Source organism: Gloeophyllum trabeum, assembly GCF_000344685.1.
Source record: "Gloeophyllum trabeum ATCC 11539 unplaced genomic scaffold GLOTRscaffold_00015, whole genome shotgun sequence".
NCBI lineage: Eukaryota > Fungi > Basidiomycota > Agaricomycetes > Gloeophyllales > Gloeophyllaceae > Gloeophyllum > Gloeophyllum trabeum.
In genome coordinates this window covers 394,595-413,458 of record NW_006920424.1, presented here as the reverse complement: position 1 = coordinate 413,458, position 18,864 = coordinate 394,595, and the positions used below count along the sequence as shown (strand labels likewise).

General features: G+C 52.0%; 8 protein-coding genes across 8 annotated transcripts; 4 read left to right on the top strand and 4 right to left on the bottom strand.

Annotated features, from left to right (window-relative positions):
* Positions 1-75: 75 nt before the first annotated feature.
* On the top strand, positions 76-2,305 carry GLOTRDRAFT_132905 (uncharacterized protein; the record flags this gene model as incomplete). The annotated part of the gene is made up of 11 exons (XM_007871806.1): positions 76-90; positions 152-164; positions 216-398; positions 461-569; positions 636-791; positions 857-1,271; positions 1,325-1,459; positions 1,514-1,625; positions 1,685-1,992; positions 2,049-2,223; positions 2,280-2,305. 11 exons carry the CDS (start codon positions 76-78, stop codon positions 2,303-2,305), a joined length of 1,647 nt encoding a protein of 548 aa, XP_007869997.1.
* Positions 2,306-3,212: 907 nt separating this feature from the next.
* On the top strand, positions 3,213-3,986 carry GLOTRDRAFT_65718 (uncharacterized protein). The gene has a single exon (XM_007871805.1). The coding sequence runs from the start codon at positions 3,296-3,298 to the stop codon at positions 3,875-3,877; it is 582 nt and encodes a 193-aa protein (XP_007869996.1). The 5' UTR covers positions 3,213-3,295; the 3' UTR covers positions 3,878-3,986.
* A 388-nt stretch (positions 3,987-4,374) lies between these two features.
* Positions 4,375-6,236, bottom strand: GLOTRDRAFT_81126 (uncharacterized protein). Its single transcript, XM_007871804.1, has 3 exons — positions 6,049-6,236; positions 5,014-5,887; positions 4,375-4,962 (listed from the first exon to the last, which is right to left on the bottom strand). The coding sequence occupies exons 1-3, from the start codon at positions 6,162-6,164 to the stop codon at positions 4,726-4,728; spliced, it is 1,227 nt and encodes a 408-aa protein (XP_007869995.1). The 5' UTR covers positions 6,165-6,236; the 3' UTR covers positions 4,375-4,725.
* Positions 6,237-6,660: 424 nt separating this feature from the next.
* On the bottom strand, positions 6,661-8,160 carry GLOTRDRAFT_48749 (P-loop containing nucleoside triphosphate hydrolase protein; the record flags this gene model as incomplete). Its single annotated transcript, XM_007871698.1, has 1 exon — positions 6,661-8,160. One exon carries the CDS (start codon positions 8,158-8,160, stop codon positions 6,661-6,663), a length of 1,500 nt encoding a protein of 499 aa, XP_007869889.1.
* A 1,056-nt stretch (positions 8,161-9,216) lies between these two features.
* On the top strand, positions 9,217-10,457 carry GLOTRDRAFT_140945 (FMN-linked oxidoreductase; the record flags this gene model as incomplete). The annotated part of the gene is made up of 3 exons (XM_007871803.1): positions 9,217-9,495; positions 9,552-9,972; positions 10,042-10,457. The coding sequence occupies 3 exons, from the start codon at positions 9,217-9,219 to the stop codon at positions 10,455-10,457; spliced, it is 1,116 nt and encodes a 371-aa protein (XP_007869994.1).
* Positions 10,458-10,981: 524 nt separating this feature from the next.
* Positions 10,982-12,092, top strand: GLOTRDRAFT_132900 (uncharacterized protein; the record flags this gene model as incomplete). The annotated part of the gene is made up of 2 exons (XM_007871802.1): positions 10,982-11,136; positions 11,192-12,092. The coding sequence occupies 2 exons, from the start codon at positions 10,982-10,984 to the stop codon at positions 12,090-12,092; spliced, it is 1,056 nt and encodes a 351-aa protein (XP_007869993.1).
* Positions 12,093-12,638: 546 nt separating this feature from the next.
* Positions 12,639-13,269, bottom strand: GLOTRDRAFT_65709 (NADH dehydrogenase alpha subcomplex subunit 2). Its single transcript, XM_007871801.1, has 3 exons — positions 13,109-13,269; positions 12,932-13,038; positions 12,639-12,858 (listed from the first exon to the last, which is right to left on the bottom strand). The coding sequence occupies exons 1-3, from the start codon at positions 13,195-13,197 to the stop codon at positions 12,773-12,775; spliced, it is 282 nt and encodes a 93-aa protein (XP_007869992.1). The 5' UTR covers positions 13,198-13,269; the 3' UTR covers positions 12,639-12,772.
* A 565-nt stretch (positions 13,270-13,834) lies between these two features.
* Positions 13,835-14,443, bottom strand: GLOTRDRAFT_132898 (delta-endotoxin CytB; the record flags this gene model as incomplete). Its single annotated transcript, XM_007871800.1, has 2 exons — positions 13,835-14,283; positions 14,338-14,443. The coding sequence occupies 2 exons, from the start codon at positions 14,441-14,443 to the stop codon at positions 13,835-13,837; spliced, it is 555 nt and encodes a 184-aa protein (XP_007869991.1).
* Between the last annotated feature and the right edge of the window lie 4,421 nt (positions 14,444-18,864).

Sequence of the window (18,864 nt, the reverse complement as noted above, 5' to 3'; positions counted from 1 at the left end):
CATACGCGCGGAGTGCACATATCTCCGTAACCCTCTCGACATAGTGAAGGCACCTGCCGTCCAGAAAGGCGCAGCATGTTTACCTTGCAGGTGGGTTGTCTAGTTACCTGTTGGCACAGACACACGCACAGTCATCTGACACTTTCTTCAGAAGGAAGAAGAAGGTCAGCGCTCTCCGTTCTTAGATTTGAATGGCACATCTAACAGCTGACGAGCGCAGAAATGTGATGCCCAAAGGCCATTCTGCAAGACATGCCAAATCGCGGGCAAAGAGGATGAGTGTCACTACACCGACGGCAGTCGGGGCAGCCTCGCGCGTGACCTCCTCCGGCGCAACCGCGAGCTCGAAAATAGACTGAAGGAATACGAAGAGAAGAGTTCTTCAGGGAGTCCACAACGTAAGTCTCTCAGAAACTCATCATAACACAATCTGACATCCAAGTCGTAAACGAACCTCCAGCCCCTGACTCGTCGTCGGCTTCGTCCAGCGATGCGCCCTCATCCTCATCAACGTCGCCCAGCTTACACTGTCTAGGGGATTTTGATGGGCCTGCCCAGTCAATATCAATGTAAGTTTCGTTTCTACCTGATCTACATTCCCATCTGCATCTGTCTGATCTCGGCTACCTAATCAGCGCTCACGCGGACTGCGCCATCATTGAACCTGTACTCGACATTGCATATCCCGACTTCAGCGGCACCGGTGCGGAGGTTGTGTTTCCGTACGCTCCTGCAAACTCGGACGTGTCCTTCCATCTCGCGGATACATGCCGCCATTCCAATCGAGAGTTGTGTGTCCCCATCTTCCGCGTTTAGCTATCGGAATACATCCATACTGACTTGACTGAATTGCCAGTCGTGACCTGTTCATATCTCATGGATTGCAGCTCGGCCTCGGCATATGCGAAACAAAAGCCGGCGCACTAAGTCTCGGGGAATGCTCCTCCGCCTCCTCGGCAGTATCGCCACTTCTGATACACGTAGCCCAGCTATGGGGCTGTCTGCTCTGGCAAGAAGTCAACCTCAAGTTCGGCGTGAGGGAAGAAGACGAGGAGCTGGCGCAAGTCCTTGCCCTGTTGAATATGGGACCCAGCAGCCCTCACGATGCTATGACGTTTGTCATGGCTCATTGTCTGCTCTCGACGTATCATTTCTCGAAGGTTAACATGGTGGACGGACGGGAGCATCTCATCAAAGCCGCTACTGTAGCTTCGGATTTCCAACTAGGATTTGACCAGGTGGCTTCACGGGCTATTTCTGACCATCCGTCGGTATGTTAACGTTCAACTTCTCGCGGGAGCAATGGATTGACTTGCGTCCGCAGAATGGACTTTATTCGGCGCAAGAGGAAACCGCTATCTTATGCCAACTGATATATCACGACATTGGCTGTTCATTATTAATGAATGTTCCCTCTGCTGGAGATGGGCGGATGTATAACCAATTTAAAAACCTCCAGGTAGGCCCATTTGACCTATTCCGTTGTTCTCGATTCTCATATCTTCATGCACAGTGGCGTCCTTCCGACTTCTCAAATTTAGACCTGATTATCTGCCGAGCGCACAGCGTCTCACACCTACAAGAATCGGGCCATCTCGCTGGCGTGTGGCTTGAAAACACAAATGGTACTTCGAAAATTATCTCTATGACAAGAGTGATGGCTTACGCTCGTTTCTTTGGACAGGCGCAAGCTCCTTCCCGGCATGCTGCTACGAGTGGTACTTCGACCTACTGCAGCGGACGTGCGACCACATCGCCACGCTCACCCCAGCGCTGCTCAAATTCTCCGTCCTCAGCTGGGACCGTCATCGGCTGCTCGTGCTCAAGCTCTGTCTCGCAATGGAGCACGCAGCAGCAGCGGAATTGTATGAACTGCTGGCGGATACAGAGCCGAGCTGCGGAGACAAAGCAGTGAGCGCAGCATTGGAGATCGTGCGCATTACCGCCACGTTCGAGGACTGCGATTTCCACTTCCTGGATCCGATTCTCGGGGTGAGCTGGGTTTCATTGTGGCAATACGGAACGTTCTGTCTTGACATTTCAAACAGATCTGTTGGACGGCAGCGGCGAGGGTGCTCAGGAAGAAGCAGGCAGTGCTGCGCAATAGTTTCAGGTCAGCAAGCACTGGGCTACTCCAACTGGACGAGTCGACAATTCGTCGTAGCCTCTCCACTATGGTCACAGCATCGCTAAAACTCGAACGCTCGATGCCTTTCGTGACTCGTAAGTGCTTATCGGCTACGGTTTGATATCCCCGATGAGCTTATCGCGCCATCCAGGTCCGCCATCCACTGAAGAGAGTTAGCCATACTATCATTGAGGGGGTTCTGCAAAAAGTATCGAATTCGGCCTGTAGCATTCCGCACACTTGGCGGATTCTTACCGGATCTTCCGCATATTGTGTGTAACTTAGTGATGAACGTCCTCATTATTTTTGTGCATTTTTATGCAGCCTGTGGAACGTAGGAGAGAGATGCCGGTTCATGTAGGGGGTTCTGCAAAAAGGTGTCACATGCGGTCACAGTGGGATCTCGCCGCGAGCGATGTCACGCTTTTGTCACGATATGGGCCCGGGAGATGTGCAAAGTTGCCTCTCTATCTCGACACGCTCGTTATTTACTCTATCGGGCTGGTTTATTGTACTATAGACAGCGTATTCATGATACGCCAAGCCATTCCACTGCAGTCCGTTGAGAGCATCACGAGAGATCTAGTGGACACTGTTTCCTTCCCATGGCCTACCGGACCCATTTTCTCTCCCTCTCTTCAACCACAGCAGATATTCCCATTCTGACTTGGCAGAGGTTCTATTCTAGTGTATATATACCTGCCTGAGCTTACCCAACATTTTTTGGTTGAGTGTGGAATGAGATATAAGGGGGTGAGGGGGTTCTGCAAATTTTGCAGAACCCCCTCAATGATAGTACGACTCATGCGTTGGAGACACGTCGTACCAAGCTAACTGCAGAGCGTCAACTCACTTCTAGGAAGTGGGGCTTCTTGTATTTTATCATCGGGACGATGCTTTGACCGGGTAAATCAGTCATGTGGTACATAGAAGACATATTTTACGGAGCTGTACAACACTGTTCGGGCAGCTAGCCTTCCTATATTTTATACGCAGGGGAAACTTCGGAAGAACATTACTTCATTACTTGGCCAGGATGCAATCCATGGCCATCGGATCTTGGCTTGTCTACGACGACGAATCCGAACGTATATAAGGGTGTAGAAGCCCAGAACGTGTTAAATCCCATAATCACTTCATCACTCATCGCACACCTCCCTCATAACGATGGCAAACCGATTCTCAGTATTCAACGGTGATTTTCCCGCACCCGAGTGCACGAACAAGTTCACCCTTAGTGCGAAGCCCAATACCGATCTCTGGCGCAGTCCTAGTCGCGACGTGTTCACGGCCCCTATTATATACCTGAAGGAGCGCCTGTCGACGTTCAGACGAGCACGCGTTACCGTAGAAGTGCCGGGAACGCGCCTCTACGATCAGGGCGGCCTGGTGTTCATACTCCCCGGGTCACCTCAGCGCTGGCTGAAAGCGGGGATAGAGTATGTAGACGGAATTCCGAAAGTGGGGGCGGTCGTGGTGGACAGATACTCGGACTGGAGTTTGGTAGAGCTCCAGAATTCGGAGAAGGGACTCATCACCGTTGAGTTCGAGAGGGAAGGGCAGGGGCTGTGGGTGTACGCGATCGAGAAAGATGGCAAGAGACAGGCGATCAGGGAAATCACTTGGGTGTTCTCTGAAGGACTCGACAACCAAGAACTGTGGATCGGGCTGTACGCAGCAAGGCCCAATGCGGATGCATCAGAACCACTAGTGGTGAAGTTCGAAGACTTCGTTTTGGAGAAGGAGTGAAGAGACGACGTACTGCTAGCTCGTATTTGACAGCTTGTAGTAGGTTTATGCATGGTATCACTGTTATCACGGTCTCCGACTGTCCAAGTGTAGCATGATATATCGGAGCATTTTGGAGTACTTATGGTGGCTTCGGTTCTTCACTTTCTGGGTCCGATCTCATGGCTTACACCTATTGGGTCGGCAAACGTGGCAGGTCGTTTTCGGGTTCGAACCAGTTAGTGGGCCTTGCAACAACCGCTACCCGGTAGCAGTGTTGAATGATCTATCCGAATTGTTAATAATGACAATAGCTCGACTCATCTGGATTACTCACCTCGTAAGACGTCGAGGGCCCCAGCTGCCGATGGGTGATCCTCAATTGACACGGCAGAATATGATGTGCATACCCATGCAGTGTATATCAACAACAAGAGGAGCCTACAAGATCCAATGCGGACACCAAAGTCATAGGAAACCAACGGAAAACCGAGGGAAGAAGATATACAACCAGAAGTCATTACCTAGTCATAAGTGTCAGACTCGTCACAACGGACATGCGATATCATGGTGTACAAACGACCTTCCACATATGTATCGAGCCGGAAGACATTACGGGATCTAGGTAAGGAGCGGCGATGCTTGCTAAGCTAAACAACATAGACGGCGAGGGGGGGTGAACAAAGTCACTGCAGGTCGAGAAATGCAAGGGTATCAGAAAGTACTTATACTAGCCAACGAATAATTAAGGAGGATCCATGCGAAGATGCAAGCCAGCAATACTTGGACCACAATAGTATGCGAAGAGGCGGGACGTCGACTAGATGGCGTACAAGTGTCGCTGCTGAGGGTCGACGTGAGCATGTGCCTTAGAGGCGCTTACCGGGGACAGCCCAGAAGATGAGCGTCAAAGCAACGCTACACGCGGCAACGAGCATGGACACCCAGAGCGCGCGGCCGATAAGCAGCTTCTTCACGTACGGCTCCTTGATCGACAATGTGCGGAAGGGAGTGGACTCGGATTGGTTGAAGAGGATGAGGATGGGGTCAAGCTCGTACTGGTGCGAGATCAGGAAGAGAACGGCGAGGGTGAAGGGAATGAAGAGCTGTAATGCCGTAAGTCAGCTAGAATATGACATGAGGCTCAAGGTACTCACGAAGAACCGCTTCGATTTCGGATGCACATCGAGGAAAATCAAGGAAAATCCGACGGCAAGTCCGATCCAGAGGATGATCAGGCCAGCGATCAGCCGCACCAAAGCGCTGACGGGCGTCAAATTGCCGAACGCCTTCGCCCTGAGGAAGCGAGGGAACGCATCCTGCTCCATCGCACGGAAGCAGTACTCCTTCTGAGCATGGAACATATCGGGAATCTGTGCCATGAGTGCTTGCTCCTGGTCGTTGCGGGGTTCACGCTCGCTGCTCAGCGGGAAGGAGTGAATGCGTAGGGACGGAGGAAGGTAGATCTCATGGGATTCACCATCTATGGTGTTGCTGGCAGGTGTGAGATACTTGTAAAAGATGTGCTCGGCTGAGCGGATGAGGTCCTGGCGAGTCACTGCCTGCGAGCGAGGAATAATGGTAGGCGCTCGCGACGCGCGCTTGCTGAAAAGCGTAGGCGTACGCCCTCCAAGCGAGAACGGGGTGGTGGAGCGGGGCACGTCAAAGGGGTCCTGCGGCGAAGTGGAGGCGAAGGGGGAAGTCGGGCGGGGGCTCGTCGACATCTCGGCTCGGTCCTTCTCCCCTAACCCGGCGAGGTGGTCCTTCTCCTGTTGCGAGAGCATCTCATTCGTGCTTGCGGTGCTCCGCTTGGTCTGCATCCCGGCCGCACTGGAAGGATTGAGTCCGACTACAGTTCCATAGATGGAGCCCCGTCGCCGAGCGTAGTCCCAGTACTGAGGCCAGTCGTCCCTGATGGTGCGTCCAGACTTGCGGACATCCTTGAAATAAGCCCTGCAGAGGTTTTCATGCTGCTGCACGTCGAGCCAGAAGTCCAGAATGTCTTCAGCTCCCTCTCTCTGCAGGAATAAACTTCGATAATGTCAGTAAGAGCTAGCGGGGCGATCGACCGTGTGTAAATCGCGCATGAGGGTCATTCACATGGGTCTCCGTCGCACGTCGTGGTGCACTGGCCAACTCGATGCCCTACAGCCACGATAACGCAGCAGAAACGCGAATCAGGACAGACTCACTAGAACATGAACAAATCCACGGGTGGTCTCGTCCTCCGCGACAGCACCTCGGTAAAGGAGGGCAGCCTGTTCTTGCGAGCCGTCGCCCAGTCGTCCTGCATGTTGTCTCCTGACATCGTCGATGTTGCCTGCGACGACGAAGGGGGTAATTAGAGGCCAAGTACTGTATTGCCGGCTAGCCTCCAGACAACGTTGGTTTCCTTCCGTTGCCTCGTTTCGCGTGTCGACCGTGGGCGAATATGACGTAAGCACGGCGTTCAACAGGAACAGAAGGAATTCGAAGTCGTACTACTCCTTGTGGCTGCACTTGGACTTTCAACGCCCCGGCTAGAGATGTTGCGGTAAGAACGAGGTAGGTCTGAGCTGGAGAGGAGATATTGAATAAATGTTTACAGGAAAGCCTGTCACTTTGCAAGCTGCAAACAAGCTCGCAATGTGAAGTTAAACAATGTACGTGAGTCTCCCAGTCCAGCGCTAGCCCAGCCTTAAGCTTGTAAGCCTTCAAGCCTTCGATGTCATTCACGTACAACTTCTCCATTGTGAAATGTCATTAGTCAAAAGAGGTAATTTCACTGGACATGCTCGACTCGGAGGAGGCCCGACCGAGAGATCTCAAATCTTTCCACTCTTTTTGGCTTGCGCCTCTGTCTCTTTCACAACCCAGTCTGCAATGTTCGTGGCCGCCTCCTGGTGAGATGTCTTATACATCATCAAATACCCTTGCAGGCTGGCCATCGAAAAACTTTCATCTGGAACAGCGTCCGCAAATTGCGACGCAAGGTCAGATACTTCATGCTTTGAGTCAGATGTCTTGAAATCGTGCATAAGGCTACCGTTTGGGTTCATCGGAGCGTCATCTCCGGGCGCATAGAACGTTCTGAAGAGCTCCCTCGCCTGATACCGACTGGCGTGTTTGAACTCAATATGTCTGTCCATGCGACCGGGTCTACACAGCGCAGGGTCCAGTGCCAGATATTTGTTCGTGGTGGCAAAGAGGATCCGGCCCTCCTGGGCACCCACCCCGTCTATCGCGTTCAGCAGCCCACTGAGTGTGACGCTGCCATCCTTCGGAGGGCCAATCGCTACCACGGGGGCCTGCGCCTTCCCGTCATTCTCGGATTTGCCCTCACCATCGCCTGCTTCCCTGGTGAGCTCCTGCTTAAACGCCACATCTATGTCCTCCATTATCGCTATGCATCGCTCGGGCAACTCGCCCATGAGCTGCATAAGTCCCGAGTCGTCCAGCCTTTCCTTTTTGATGGAGATAATGTACACGTCAAGGCCGAGCTCGCCGGCCACACACTGGATCAAGCTGCTCTTGCCCGATCCGGGGGCGCCATACAGGAGGTATCCGCGACGGAATGGTATTCCGCGTCGGTGGTACCAATCTCTACTGTTCAGGAAGTCACGAGCGTCTTCGACCACGCTCTCCTTGACTCCTGGCTCGAGGATGAGAGAGTCGAAGGGTCGCCTTTGGAATGAGCCAAGTTGCTTCCAGCGACCCATGGGCATCGTATCATAGATAAACACAGAGGTGGCCTGGCTGTGGACGGCGTCGAACGTATTTTTGGCCTGCTGAAGGAGGGTCGACAGGATGGCATGATCAAACGTAAATATTCGGATGGTGAGTGTCTCAATTTGGCTCTGAGTGAACTCTGACTGAATATTTTCCTTTTCCCGATACACGAGTACCAAATGCCGATGATACCACATCATATGCGAAAAGCCTAACGAGGGCAGGAACGTCATCCTGCGCCACATCTTGTCGCTCGAGGAGTCCTCCTTCCTGCTGTGGTCCCATACTGATTTGATGCCGACTGAAAGGAGATCACGAGTGGTGACCTCGACCCTGCGCGCGTTGCGCCACGTTGGCTGCTGCGAGAGCCAAACCATCATCCATGAGTAGGCTACGGTGTCCTCTCGGAAAGAGGCGGTAAGGAAGAAGATGGACAGGATACGCTCGCGTATGGCCGCAATGCTGTCCCGGAATAACGAAAGGATGAGTCCCAGGGCAAATATCCGGATGTATTCACGAATGGCGGGAGAGGGGAAGGTCGCTAAGAAAGGCAGGTGGAAGATGGATCCCTCAACGGCGACATCGGTGGTGTTCATACTTTCCGCTGGGTCTGCTTGGTGTCGGTCGGTGAGAGAAGAGACACGCACGTCAGACCCTTTTATACACATCCTGAATCTTCTCATCCGACGTCGACCCTAGCGATCCCGATAATGAAGTCAGCTCGCGGGGTTGAAAGCGATCAACTCGATTATTAGGCCCTCCAATCACAACACTGGCCGTCCATCTGACCGCAGCACGAGGGCGGCAACTCAAAGAAGGGATGCCTTATGTACATAGACATGCGCAACGTTTTCGGGCGCCAATCTCCACCTCAGGCCACAGTGCACAGCACTGACTCAGTGCCTGACAGGGAAGACTTGAATGTCACGTCAGTGGCACAAGCAGTGTACGTACCTTTAGTCTATTCCTGATATGGTGGGCATCGTGTTACAGAACGTCCCAGGGTCATTCATCGGTTTCTTTCTGTGTCCATGCTAAGGCATCATAGAAGACGAGGTGCCGCGGGGGGGGGGTGGAAGAAGAGCTGCAGGGGAGCTCGGTAAGTTAGTCCGACGATAGTCAAAGAATCATCGAGGCTCCTACGCAATGACGGGTGCTGTGAAACAAACATCAAGCAGCGATTCCCCTACAAATGTAGGAGGATCTAAACGTCCCTGGACGAGGATGCTACTCACCAGAGCTGCACTTGGCGACTACTCAAGAATGGAACAACATCCAGTAGCCCCAGGGGCATGCAGCGTCAACACCAGTCATGGTGCATACCTTATCTCAACGGAGAGTCGTCGAATCTCGAGCATGTAGGTACCCGGACTCCGACAACCCCGCGTGATCCGAGGCGGCCAGGCGGCCAATAAACGTTTGAACCGCTGCCTCTTCTCTCTGTTCATCCAATGAGCGAGCCGCGCCAACTTCCATAACGATAAATGGCGGTATCCAGAACTGCTGAGCGAGCAAAAACTGCTGACCAAGCGGACCAAGCCTTGCATTACGAAGATCATGGCTGTACAAAACACGACCGCGTATAAAGCCGTTCGCCTCGAATCAATGAAGGACACACATATCAAGCGACTTGGATACTCAATCCGCCACCGATGGCCTCTGAATCCAACCTCTTCCAGCCCATCCAAGTCGGTGATGTCACGCTGCAGCACAGGGTCGCCATGGCGCCCTTGACGCGTTTCCGCACGGACGAGAACCACGTCCCGTTCGACGTCGTCACTGAGTATTACGCGCAGAGGGCCAGCGTGCCCGGGACGCTGCTCATCAGCGAAGCTATCTTCATCGCGAAGAAAGCAGGGGTGTTCGCCGCGGGCTACAACGCGTACATACCAGGTCTTTGGAGCAGCGAACAGGTCGAGCAGTGGAAGAAGGTACGCGTCCGGTGTCTTAAGACAAATTCGCTACCATGCTTAGTTGAGTGCTTTAGGTGACCGCTGCTGTGCACGCCAAAGGCTCGTACATCTATGCTCAACTATGGGCCTTGGGCAGGGCATCCGATGCCGCAGCGATGGAACGGCTGGGCCTGCCATACGTCTCTGCTTCCGACCTCCCCCTACCCGGTCAGACTGCTGTTCCTCGGCCTCTTACCCGAGAGGAGATCCACGAGTACGCGCAGCTGTATGCCCAGGCCGCCCGGAATGCTGTAGAGGCAGGCTTCGATGGCATCGAGGTCCACGGAGCGAACGGGTACCTTGTCGATCAGTTCCTGCAGGATGTGACGAACAGGAGGACGGACGAGTACGGCGGTTCCGTCGAGAACCGGTCTCGCTTTGCACTCGAGGTTCTTACAGCGATCGTCAAAGCTATAGGAGAAAAGAAGACTGCGATCAGGCTGAGTCCATGGGAGCGTGTGCAGGGCTCGTATCTCGGTCTTCTACATCTCTGCTCTATTAAACTTACCTACTATGGTTAATCAGGCATGGGCATGGCCAACCCCAAACCTACCTTCACCTACGTTATCAGATCCATCAAGGAACTGTTCCCGAACTTTGCCTACATCCATGTGACAGAGCCTCGAATCTACGGCAACACCGACCGCGAAGTCGTCCCAGCCGGCGAATCCAACGACTTTGTCTACGATCTTTGGCTGCCGAAGCCCTTGGTCATCGCAGGCGGCTTCACACGCGAGTTGGCGCTGGAGGCAGCGGCACGAGGGAATGTAATTGTCGCCTTTGGGAGGTATTTCATCTCCACTCCCGATTTGCCGCTCCGCTTGCGGAAGAACATACCGTTGAACAAGTACGATCGGCCAACGTTCTATACCACAGGGATAGAGGGGTACATTGATTATCCGTTTGCTGACGCTGGGGAGGATAGAAAGGCCGCTCTTTGACGGTTTCGGTTCGGAAAGTGGGAACTGTAGAAATACCGAAAAACGCTCTTTGAGTTAGTTATTTCAGGGCCACAGCAGTAAATTCCATTGACCTGAGCTTGGTATCGTCTGCAAATCGTTTTTCGCCATGGGCATTTCGCGCCAAAGGGTACATTTCTGCGAAATGACTGTATCGAGACGCTGCTTGTCAAGACAAGTGGCCGTTGCGATCAGGTGGCAGTGTTCTCCTCGTGGTTGATATTTTTAGCAACTATGCCCAAACGGGAGACTTCTGACCTTGGAACGATGGCATTGATCAGCATCTGCTGCAGTCTACAGGCCTGCAGGAACGCGTATGAAACAATTCTATGTCATTTCGGAGGCTTAAATTTACTCGTCCTCTTCGCAATCTACGACATAACGGACTCGCTTTATCCCTGACCGTAGTATCTGTATCTGCAGTCACCTTTACGGCGACCACAGGTCTGTCAAGTGATAGCGCAGGTTCCCTATCACGTTCAATTTGGAATCGAAATATGAACGGAATGACTTCTGCTGTCGGGAACTCTGCAGATTCGAGCAGCAATAGATCAGCTCCGATCAATGTGTCACTAGACCAAGCAAGGGCAATTCTGGAACGCGCAACGGGGCAAGATGTAGAAATAACAAGCCTGAAAGAATTGAAATCGTATGGCTATAGGTAAGCCACACTCTTTGCATTTTATAAAATATCTGGCTAACTTGACTACTATCAGTTTACCAAACAAAGTCTACGAAATACAGTCAACGTCCGGCGACCCCGCCGCCCCATCGACCTACATCCTAACGGTCACATCCCAAGACACCCCCTCCGAGACCGAATACCGCCCCAACACCCTCCTTTCCTCCGCCCACCTGCACTCCCTCATCTCCTCCAAGTCCTGCCTCCCCCTCCTGCCCCTCCTCACGACCGACACCACCCTCACCCTCGTCCCCTTCGCCTACACACTCTCCCCCGCACCCGCGGGCACCCCCCTCTCCGCCGCCCGCGCCCTCCTTTCTGCGCGCCAAAACGCGCTCGTCGACCTCCGCCTCGGGCAGTACCTCGCCCAACTCCACGCGCTCGAGAACGACTGGTTCGGCGTCCCCACGGACACAGGCGCGGACCCGCGCGAGCCGAGCTACAGCTGGCAGGAGTCATTCACACTCTTCCTCGAGGAGGTGCTCTGGGAGGCGGAGCGGCGCGGCGCGGTGCTGCCGTACGGCGACATCCGCGGGTGGCTCAGCCGCGCGATTGGGTACTACCTGTTCGACGACGTCGAGGTGCCGAAGCTCGTGTGGTTCACGGGCGGGGAGGACGAGGTGCTCGTGGAGGTGCCCGAGAAGGAGGAGGAGGAACCGCGCATCAGGGCGTTTCTGAATATCGCGCACGCGTTCTGGGGCGACCCGCTGCTCGAGTCGTTGTTCCAGGAACCGTCGAAGGCGCTGATGGAGGGGTACGGCGGGCCGCTCGTACAGTTTCCGAGACAGAATACGAAGAGGCTATGGTATACGCTTTTCTGGGGGCTCGTGGTAATGCGAGAAGCGGAAGGAGGGGAGAACGAGGAGAGGAAGCGATGGGCGCTGGAGGTAGTCCAGAAGGCGCTGGATGAGTTGAAGGACGCGCCAAGTTATTGAGCTAATGTCGAAGGAGAAACGAATTAGAATGTATTGATACTATTTGCATACCTACGTCTTATGTTAGACTTGCATTCTGCAATACGAGATTAACTGTGTTGCGTTGTTAAGAGTCTAGGTAAAGCTCCGCGGGTATGAGTGTATGGCTCGTCCATCGAGGCGTACAACTCAATTGATCCTGTGCTGATTGGTCTCGGTATACCGATTTCATACCGAAGAAAACCCCATCTCATGATAAGCTGCTCACCGCCACACGCAATAACGGACTAGAAGCCGGCAGGAAACTGCCAGTGCCTGAATCCCTAGCGTCCTTGCTCACAATTTCCGCAGGGAGGTCGAAAAGTGAATTATCGTTCACGTGGAGTCCTGAGATGCCGAAAGGGGGGGGGACCTGAGTAGATTGACGAAGGGTGGCCGAGTAACTTCAGTTGCCGGTAACCTCAGTTACAGTAGGAGCAGACGTCGGTCGGAGGGGCCACTGGGGTCACAAGAAAAGACCGGGGTTAGGCAAAGCTGATTTCTGACTTCCTCAATCGCCCCCACCATGCCGAGGTGAAGTTCACCCACTCAGCCGACTTCACCTGAGATAAGCCCCGGATTACATTTCGCTCACTCGTCTGTCCGTCCGCGGCAATCGACACGCCAAAGTCATCATCCATTGCCCAAGAGACATCTCCGCATTAGACACTCAGTAGCTGCGCAACTTTCGACGCCACCTCTTTTGACGGAAGGTTGTCTACTTCCACATGCTTCTCCACGCCCTTTTCTGTATACAATACGAGGGGAACACGCGTCAGCCCGTGTCCAGCAGTCCCGAGACAACTGGACATGAAACGCACCGAACCGCGCAAACACCCTCGCAGGCGTCCCCTGCGCCTCCCGAATCAACACCGGCAGGTCCGGATTGTGCTGCTTAATCACGGGGTACGTCGACTTGATGAATTGCCTGAATACAGCGGCCCCCGAGGTTCGAAGCGTCAGCGAACGGACAGAGGTAATGCATGCGCTCCGCATACCTCGTGCCTTCCGAAGCACTCCCCGTCTGCGAGCAGAGAATTCGTATTTCCCGGAGAGCGGGGGACAGGACTTTGGTGAATGCGGACATGACTCGAAAGGACTGAGCGTCAAGGTGCAGGAGGAGAGCGGTGAATATCCAGAGAAGTTGAGTCTCGAACCCAAACTTGAGCTAGGTGAATCTAAATCGACTCCCGAGCTGGGGCACGTGGATCTTCCGATGCCTTCACGTGACCGTTGCGTGTCTGTGTCACGCTTGCCACAAATGTCGGGTGGCGTACTACATCGCGTTACAACCCCGTCTAAGTAGTTCGTACCTCATCTACTCAATTTCAAGTCTTGGATAATAAATACTCTTTTTAGGCTGTAGCTAGCAACATCTCATGCCTCACATATTTCTGGAAGTAGTTGGGACTCAGCACGTCGAATCAACGGAATTAATCCAACAAGCAGGGACGAAACCACAGTATCCACGGCCAAAAATTACGCTCAAGACAGTGCTGGTACGAAGCACTCATTAGAACCGTAACTATGAAAACTGAGAAATGATCAGTGTCTCATCTTATGACATTTCGTAGTTCATCCCAGGAACATATACTGTACATCGCGGGGCACTAGTACAGTACCACAAGGAAAAATACTCGCGGACGGATTCAGCCGGTCGTCTAACTAGAAGTAAGTCAGAGTCAACACGTCTGGCAAACAAATCCTCGACTCTTACCCAGACCTCAGTTGTTCGACGGATCCCTGAATCCCTTCATGACGACTAGCTCCATGGCGTCAATCGCGCTGGAGAAGTTCTTTGAGGTGCTGCTCTGCAACCCCCACCAGCTCGACTCCTCCTTGATGTCCGCCTCGAGCTTGATGGTCGTCACCAAGCTGTAGAAGAAGTCGGGCAGATCCGGGTTCGGGAAGGCGAACAGCACGCGGTACTCCCAGGAAGAGTTCTCCGCGGAGCTGGACTTGGAGAAGTCCGCCCAGCCGTTGTCCTTCGCCTCCTTGAGGTTCGTGAACGTAGTCGTGATGCTGGCAGTCAGGGCGGTGATATCTTTAGCAGAGAGCACTACACTCAGCGCGTCCCGCAGGAAGGTCACGATTTTGTCGACCATGGTAGACACGGTCGCAGTCTGCTGGTTGATCTTGTTGCTCTTGAACTTGTCGAAGGTGAGGTCGTCGCCTGCCTCAACGTATCAGCGTCATGACGTCTGATGGAGAAAGATATGAACTCCACCCTTATAGTCGTTGATCGCCTTGTGAAAATTCTCCCAGTCAAACCACTTCTTCTCTTCACCGTTTTCGAGGTGGACATAGCGGCCGCTGAATTTCATAACCTGCATACTGGTAGGCACCAAGTCCCTCGGCAACTTCGAAAACTCGTTGAAGTAGGCAGCTAAAGTGCGAGATCATTGCTCAACTATGGGCGTATGACCGGAGAAATTGGGGCACTTACGATCGCTGGTGTCCAAGAAAGCAATGAAGATAAGCCAAACATTAGTAGTGGATAGAACAGTAGATATTCGTCGACGTACTCAGACATTGTGAGAAGCGTAGTTCGCTCGTCGAGTGGTATGCAGGTACAACTTGCAGATGTTAAGACTCGTCCATTCCCACTGCTTTATATACCCCTGCCCTAGTTGCCCTCAGACTACGCAGGGAAGGACTGAGCGAATAAATGGGTGCGATTTAGAACAATGTCCATACTGAATGGAAGCGACAATCCACCTAAGCGAAGTCAAACGGAATTCATGGGTGAAATGGTGGAAATTAATTCCACACCGGCGATGTTAGAATTCCGATGGAGTACACGTAATTCTGCGGGGTCTATGCAGTCGTTAGCTTGACAGAGAAAATCACATCCCTCTCGTGGTACCCTGTGTCGACAAATGATCTAGCAATCATGCATGGAAAAGATCATGGTCTCGACATTCCGGAGATGACGATTGGGCTTAAGTATGTGCATAGGCGGCAGGGCGGCAGGTCCAGAGTCACAGCGTACCTGCGGGTACGTGTTCAGAGCCGAGTAGAACACATACCTGCTAGCCTCAGTCGGGCGGAAATAACCGTTTAGATCGTTGACCGCTCCTACAACACCAGCACCGCTTCGCAAGCGTGACCGAATAAGACCAATCTCCATTAATGCGTTAACGTTGTAGGACCGCCCCTACCAACGCTGCCTGAAGGTGTTCTGATAATTGGGCAATGCCATGATTGAATATCTTGCTTGCAGTGCGATGACGGCCACTTCACTAGGGCCGAAGGTGCCTGTGCACGCACAATGAGGGGAATCCCTCGGGCTGAGTCAAGAGGGGACGGCCCAAGACTTCGTCGCACGACAAGGTTGACAAGCTTGCAAGGAACGATCGGATCGATTCGTATGATACTAGTAGTCAGATAGCGAGCCCGAGTCTCCTGTTCGGTTCAGTTGATGTTTTTTCGATTCCCCAAATGAACGTGATGTATATCATGTAAAGTTTTGCGAACGGCATGGCTTGAGGTGCCCTTCGTCTAGCCAGCGCTCTTTCAGATCTCAACTTGAACAATAGTACTTAGTAGTACGCTATCGTGTCAGTTATGCATGGGCATGGAGACTCACTGTTATAAGTGCATGTCAGGCATGTGCATTAACTTCCGCGAGACTGAGAAGGGCTTCTTCTGAATAGATAGGCCCGATATTGCACCTTCAGACTTCGGTTGACGCATCGTCGCACTGCCACATACTGACACGTTACCCTCGCTTGCCACACTGCAGCCACAGAACTCGGGGTGAGCATTACCCCAACTGCGTTCACACCAGTGAGAGGGAGCAATAATCCTATGAAACAACTCTGAACCATTCACCTTCTGTGTACGAACATCATGATATTAACCAGAGCTTCTGTGCGCTGTCTGCACGTGATTAGTGCTGTCTTCAAGTCATTCACAACTCAGGCACTAGTGTCATTTAGTACAAACTTCGACAATAATTTACTTGCTTAAGTGCGGCGCTGCGCGGCACGCCGGAGTCCGATTCCCTTCCGCTTGACCGTTCCTAGAGCTCTGGAGAGCGAGCAGTTGAACGTAGAACCACTGCCGGAGAACAACATGTACATCAAGAAAGCTCATTTTGAGCCGCCACATTTCGGCCGGCCTGACGGCCGCCTCAATATGGCAGGAGACTCAATTTATGACCAGCAGGTAAGTAGCTACCACCGAGGTCCGCATTGAGGGCTACAGTACATGATCTCCTCACAGCGGACCACCACCACCAAATGACCCCTAGAGGACGGATGCAAGAGGGTACGAAACCCCTCAGTACAAATGAGGGGATAATGCCCGAAGGATATAAATAAAGTCATTCTAAAACGAGGTAAATAGCCCCTGTCCAACGAAATGCCACGTGTTGCCACTGAAGCCAGCACTGTAATACTGATACACTGCGGGCAGAGACCGATGTCCCGCCAGCGGGCATGCCAGGAACATGTCCCTGATGGGAGAACACTTTCCTAGAATGGTCCTTGCTGGACCATAAGCTGGACATGAAGAATGTCCTTTGAGTGAACAAAGAAAAGTCTGTGGGACATTTACTATGGCCCGTAAAAATCAGGGGACATTTAATCAACATTGTCCTTTCATTCTTTATGTCTGTATCATGTTCCGCTACGGAGCATCCTAGGAAAGTGTTCTCCCACCCTTGCCGTGAAAGATGAATGACCGGTGGCGGGACACCGGTCCTTGCCCGCTGTGGATAACCAATTCCCAAGGGAATCGGAACTGGGGGATTGCAGCTTTACCGGGGATGCTTGGCTTTTCGTCGCACCGGCAAAATCCGGCATGCTATGTTTGGCTCTAGTGGCGCCACTACTGAACAAGGACTTAACCATGATGGGGCATGCATCTCAACGTTCACACTCAAGTCCCTGTCAACTATATAATTAGTGTTGGTTTGTGGATGCCACAAGGTACAGGTGAAGGTCTATTATGAGGTAAAACTTAGAGGCATAGGGAGAGCATAGTATTAAACATAGATCCTTGTACCTCAAAAGTTTTGGGTGTTGGCTTGAGAAGGATTTGAGTGTAAGTGCACTCCATCTAACATGTGTATTCAATCATTCCAGTTTTCCGGGTCTCCACGCCATACATAAGTCTGTGATGGACAATTTACAAATAAGTAGAAGCAAGAATTTCCATGTTATTCCATGGCTTATGATCATGAGGCCCAACAGACTGTAAGATAAGACTATGATGTGAGATGGATGCCAGATATCCAGGCAACAGATACACACCATTAGGCATTTCTGGAGAGGAAATAAGTATCTCTTAGACTACAACAGCATAGGACATTCTACCTGGCCCTATATGGAGCTTGACTGAAAGAGAACTGGGGAAAACTTGGGTCCCCTATATATATCACTAACAATATCCCTAGCATTATCTTACATGATAGAAATACTGTCCTTACAAATTTGTCAACCTCGTGTAGCAGCCACAACATCTTGAACTTAGTGCAAGTTCTCAAGGTCAATTTGTTGAACAAAGGAGGGGTGAGTTGCCGGCGCCAAACGGCGCTTCACGGGTTTTGCAAGTAGCCCACTGCGGGTCATACACTGCTAATAAGTATCCAATTCCAGACGGGTGCCTCATACAGCGATCTGAACATTAAGAAGAACGGAGCACTTTCGGATGCATCATGCCAGTATCATCTACATACAGACTCCATCACTAAATAGCAATACTCTCAAAAATCAGGATCTAGTGCGGCAATTCAAAGAAGCTGAAAGCACATATATGCACGAAATCGGATTCTGCCGATAGGTCAAACACTTATATTCCCCTCTTCCAAAGATTGGAATGGCTTTCCGTTGTCCTTGTAGTGGGATAAGATTCCACCCGGATATGCTGTTTCGGTTGACTGTGTGACATCGACCTCAATGTGTCTCGCCGCACGTCCGACCCGTCTTGAGACCGACGGGCTGCTCAGTGAGGTTTGCGTCGTTGTCCCGTGAGAGAGACCCAACCCGACTCTAACAATAATTAATAACGGTGTGGTCGTCTTCACGAGATTTAGAAGACCATCATTAGCAAGGGAACATCACACAGACTCCATAACTCACGGCCAGTTGGGTAACCGTATTAATACCCAGCGTGCCTCCTATATTTCTATTTGCTCCTAGAATGAATAGGACAAGGGTGGCCGCAGCGAAAATGCCCCCAGACTCGATTACTGTGAACATGGCTGCTCTATACCGTGATTGATGGGAGAGTAGGTTGACCGACGATGTATGTGCTCTCCACAGACGCCATGCGATAGCCAATGTAATGGATACATTCAAAGCAAGATCGAGAGACCAGGCGAGAAGTGTCCACAGCTGTGATACCTCACTGGTTCTGGCCCAGATGGCAACAGAGTACATTGCGGAAACTGCCCTATAATTCATCAATATAAATGCAAGATATGACTGGTAACGTACAGAAACGAGTGCATTCTACGAGAAACTATCCACGTGTCAATATATCAGGCTGCCAATAAGACTAAAATGCATACTAGGACGAGACACAGCATCCATACCCTCCTATCCCAAGCAATCCAGAACCGCCAAATCTGGGAATACCAATTGATTAGACAGTGAATCATGATAGAGATTTAGGATTACTAAGAGCAAGTCCTGCACAAACACCTGGAGACGCGTCAGGCAGTGGATGAATATCCAGAGGGCAACTCACATTGACGCAATACAGGTACATATTTGTGTGATTCAGTGGCCCATGTCCATCCAAGATG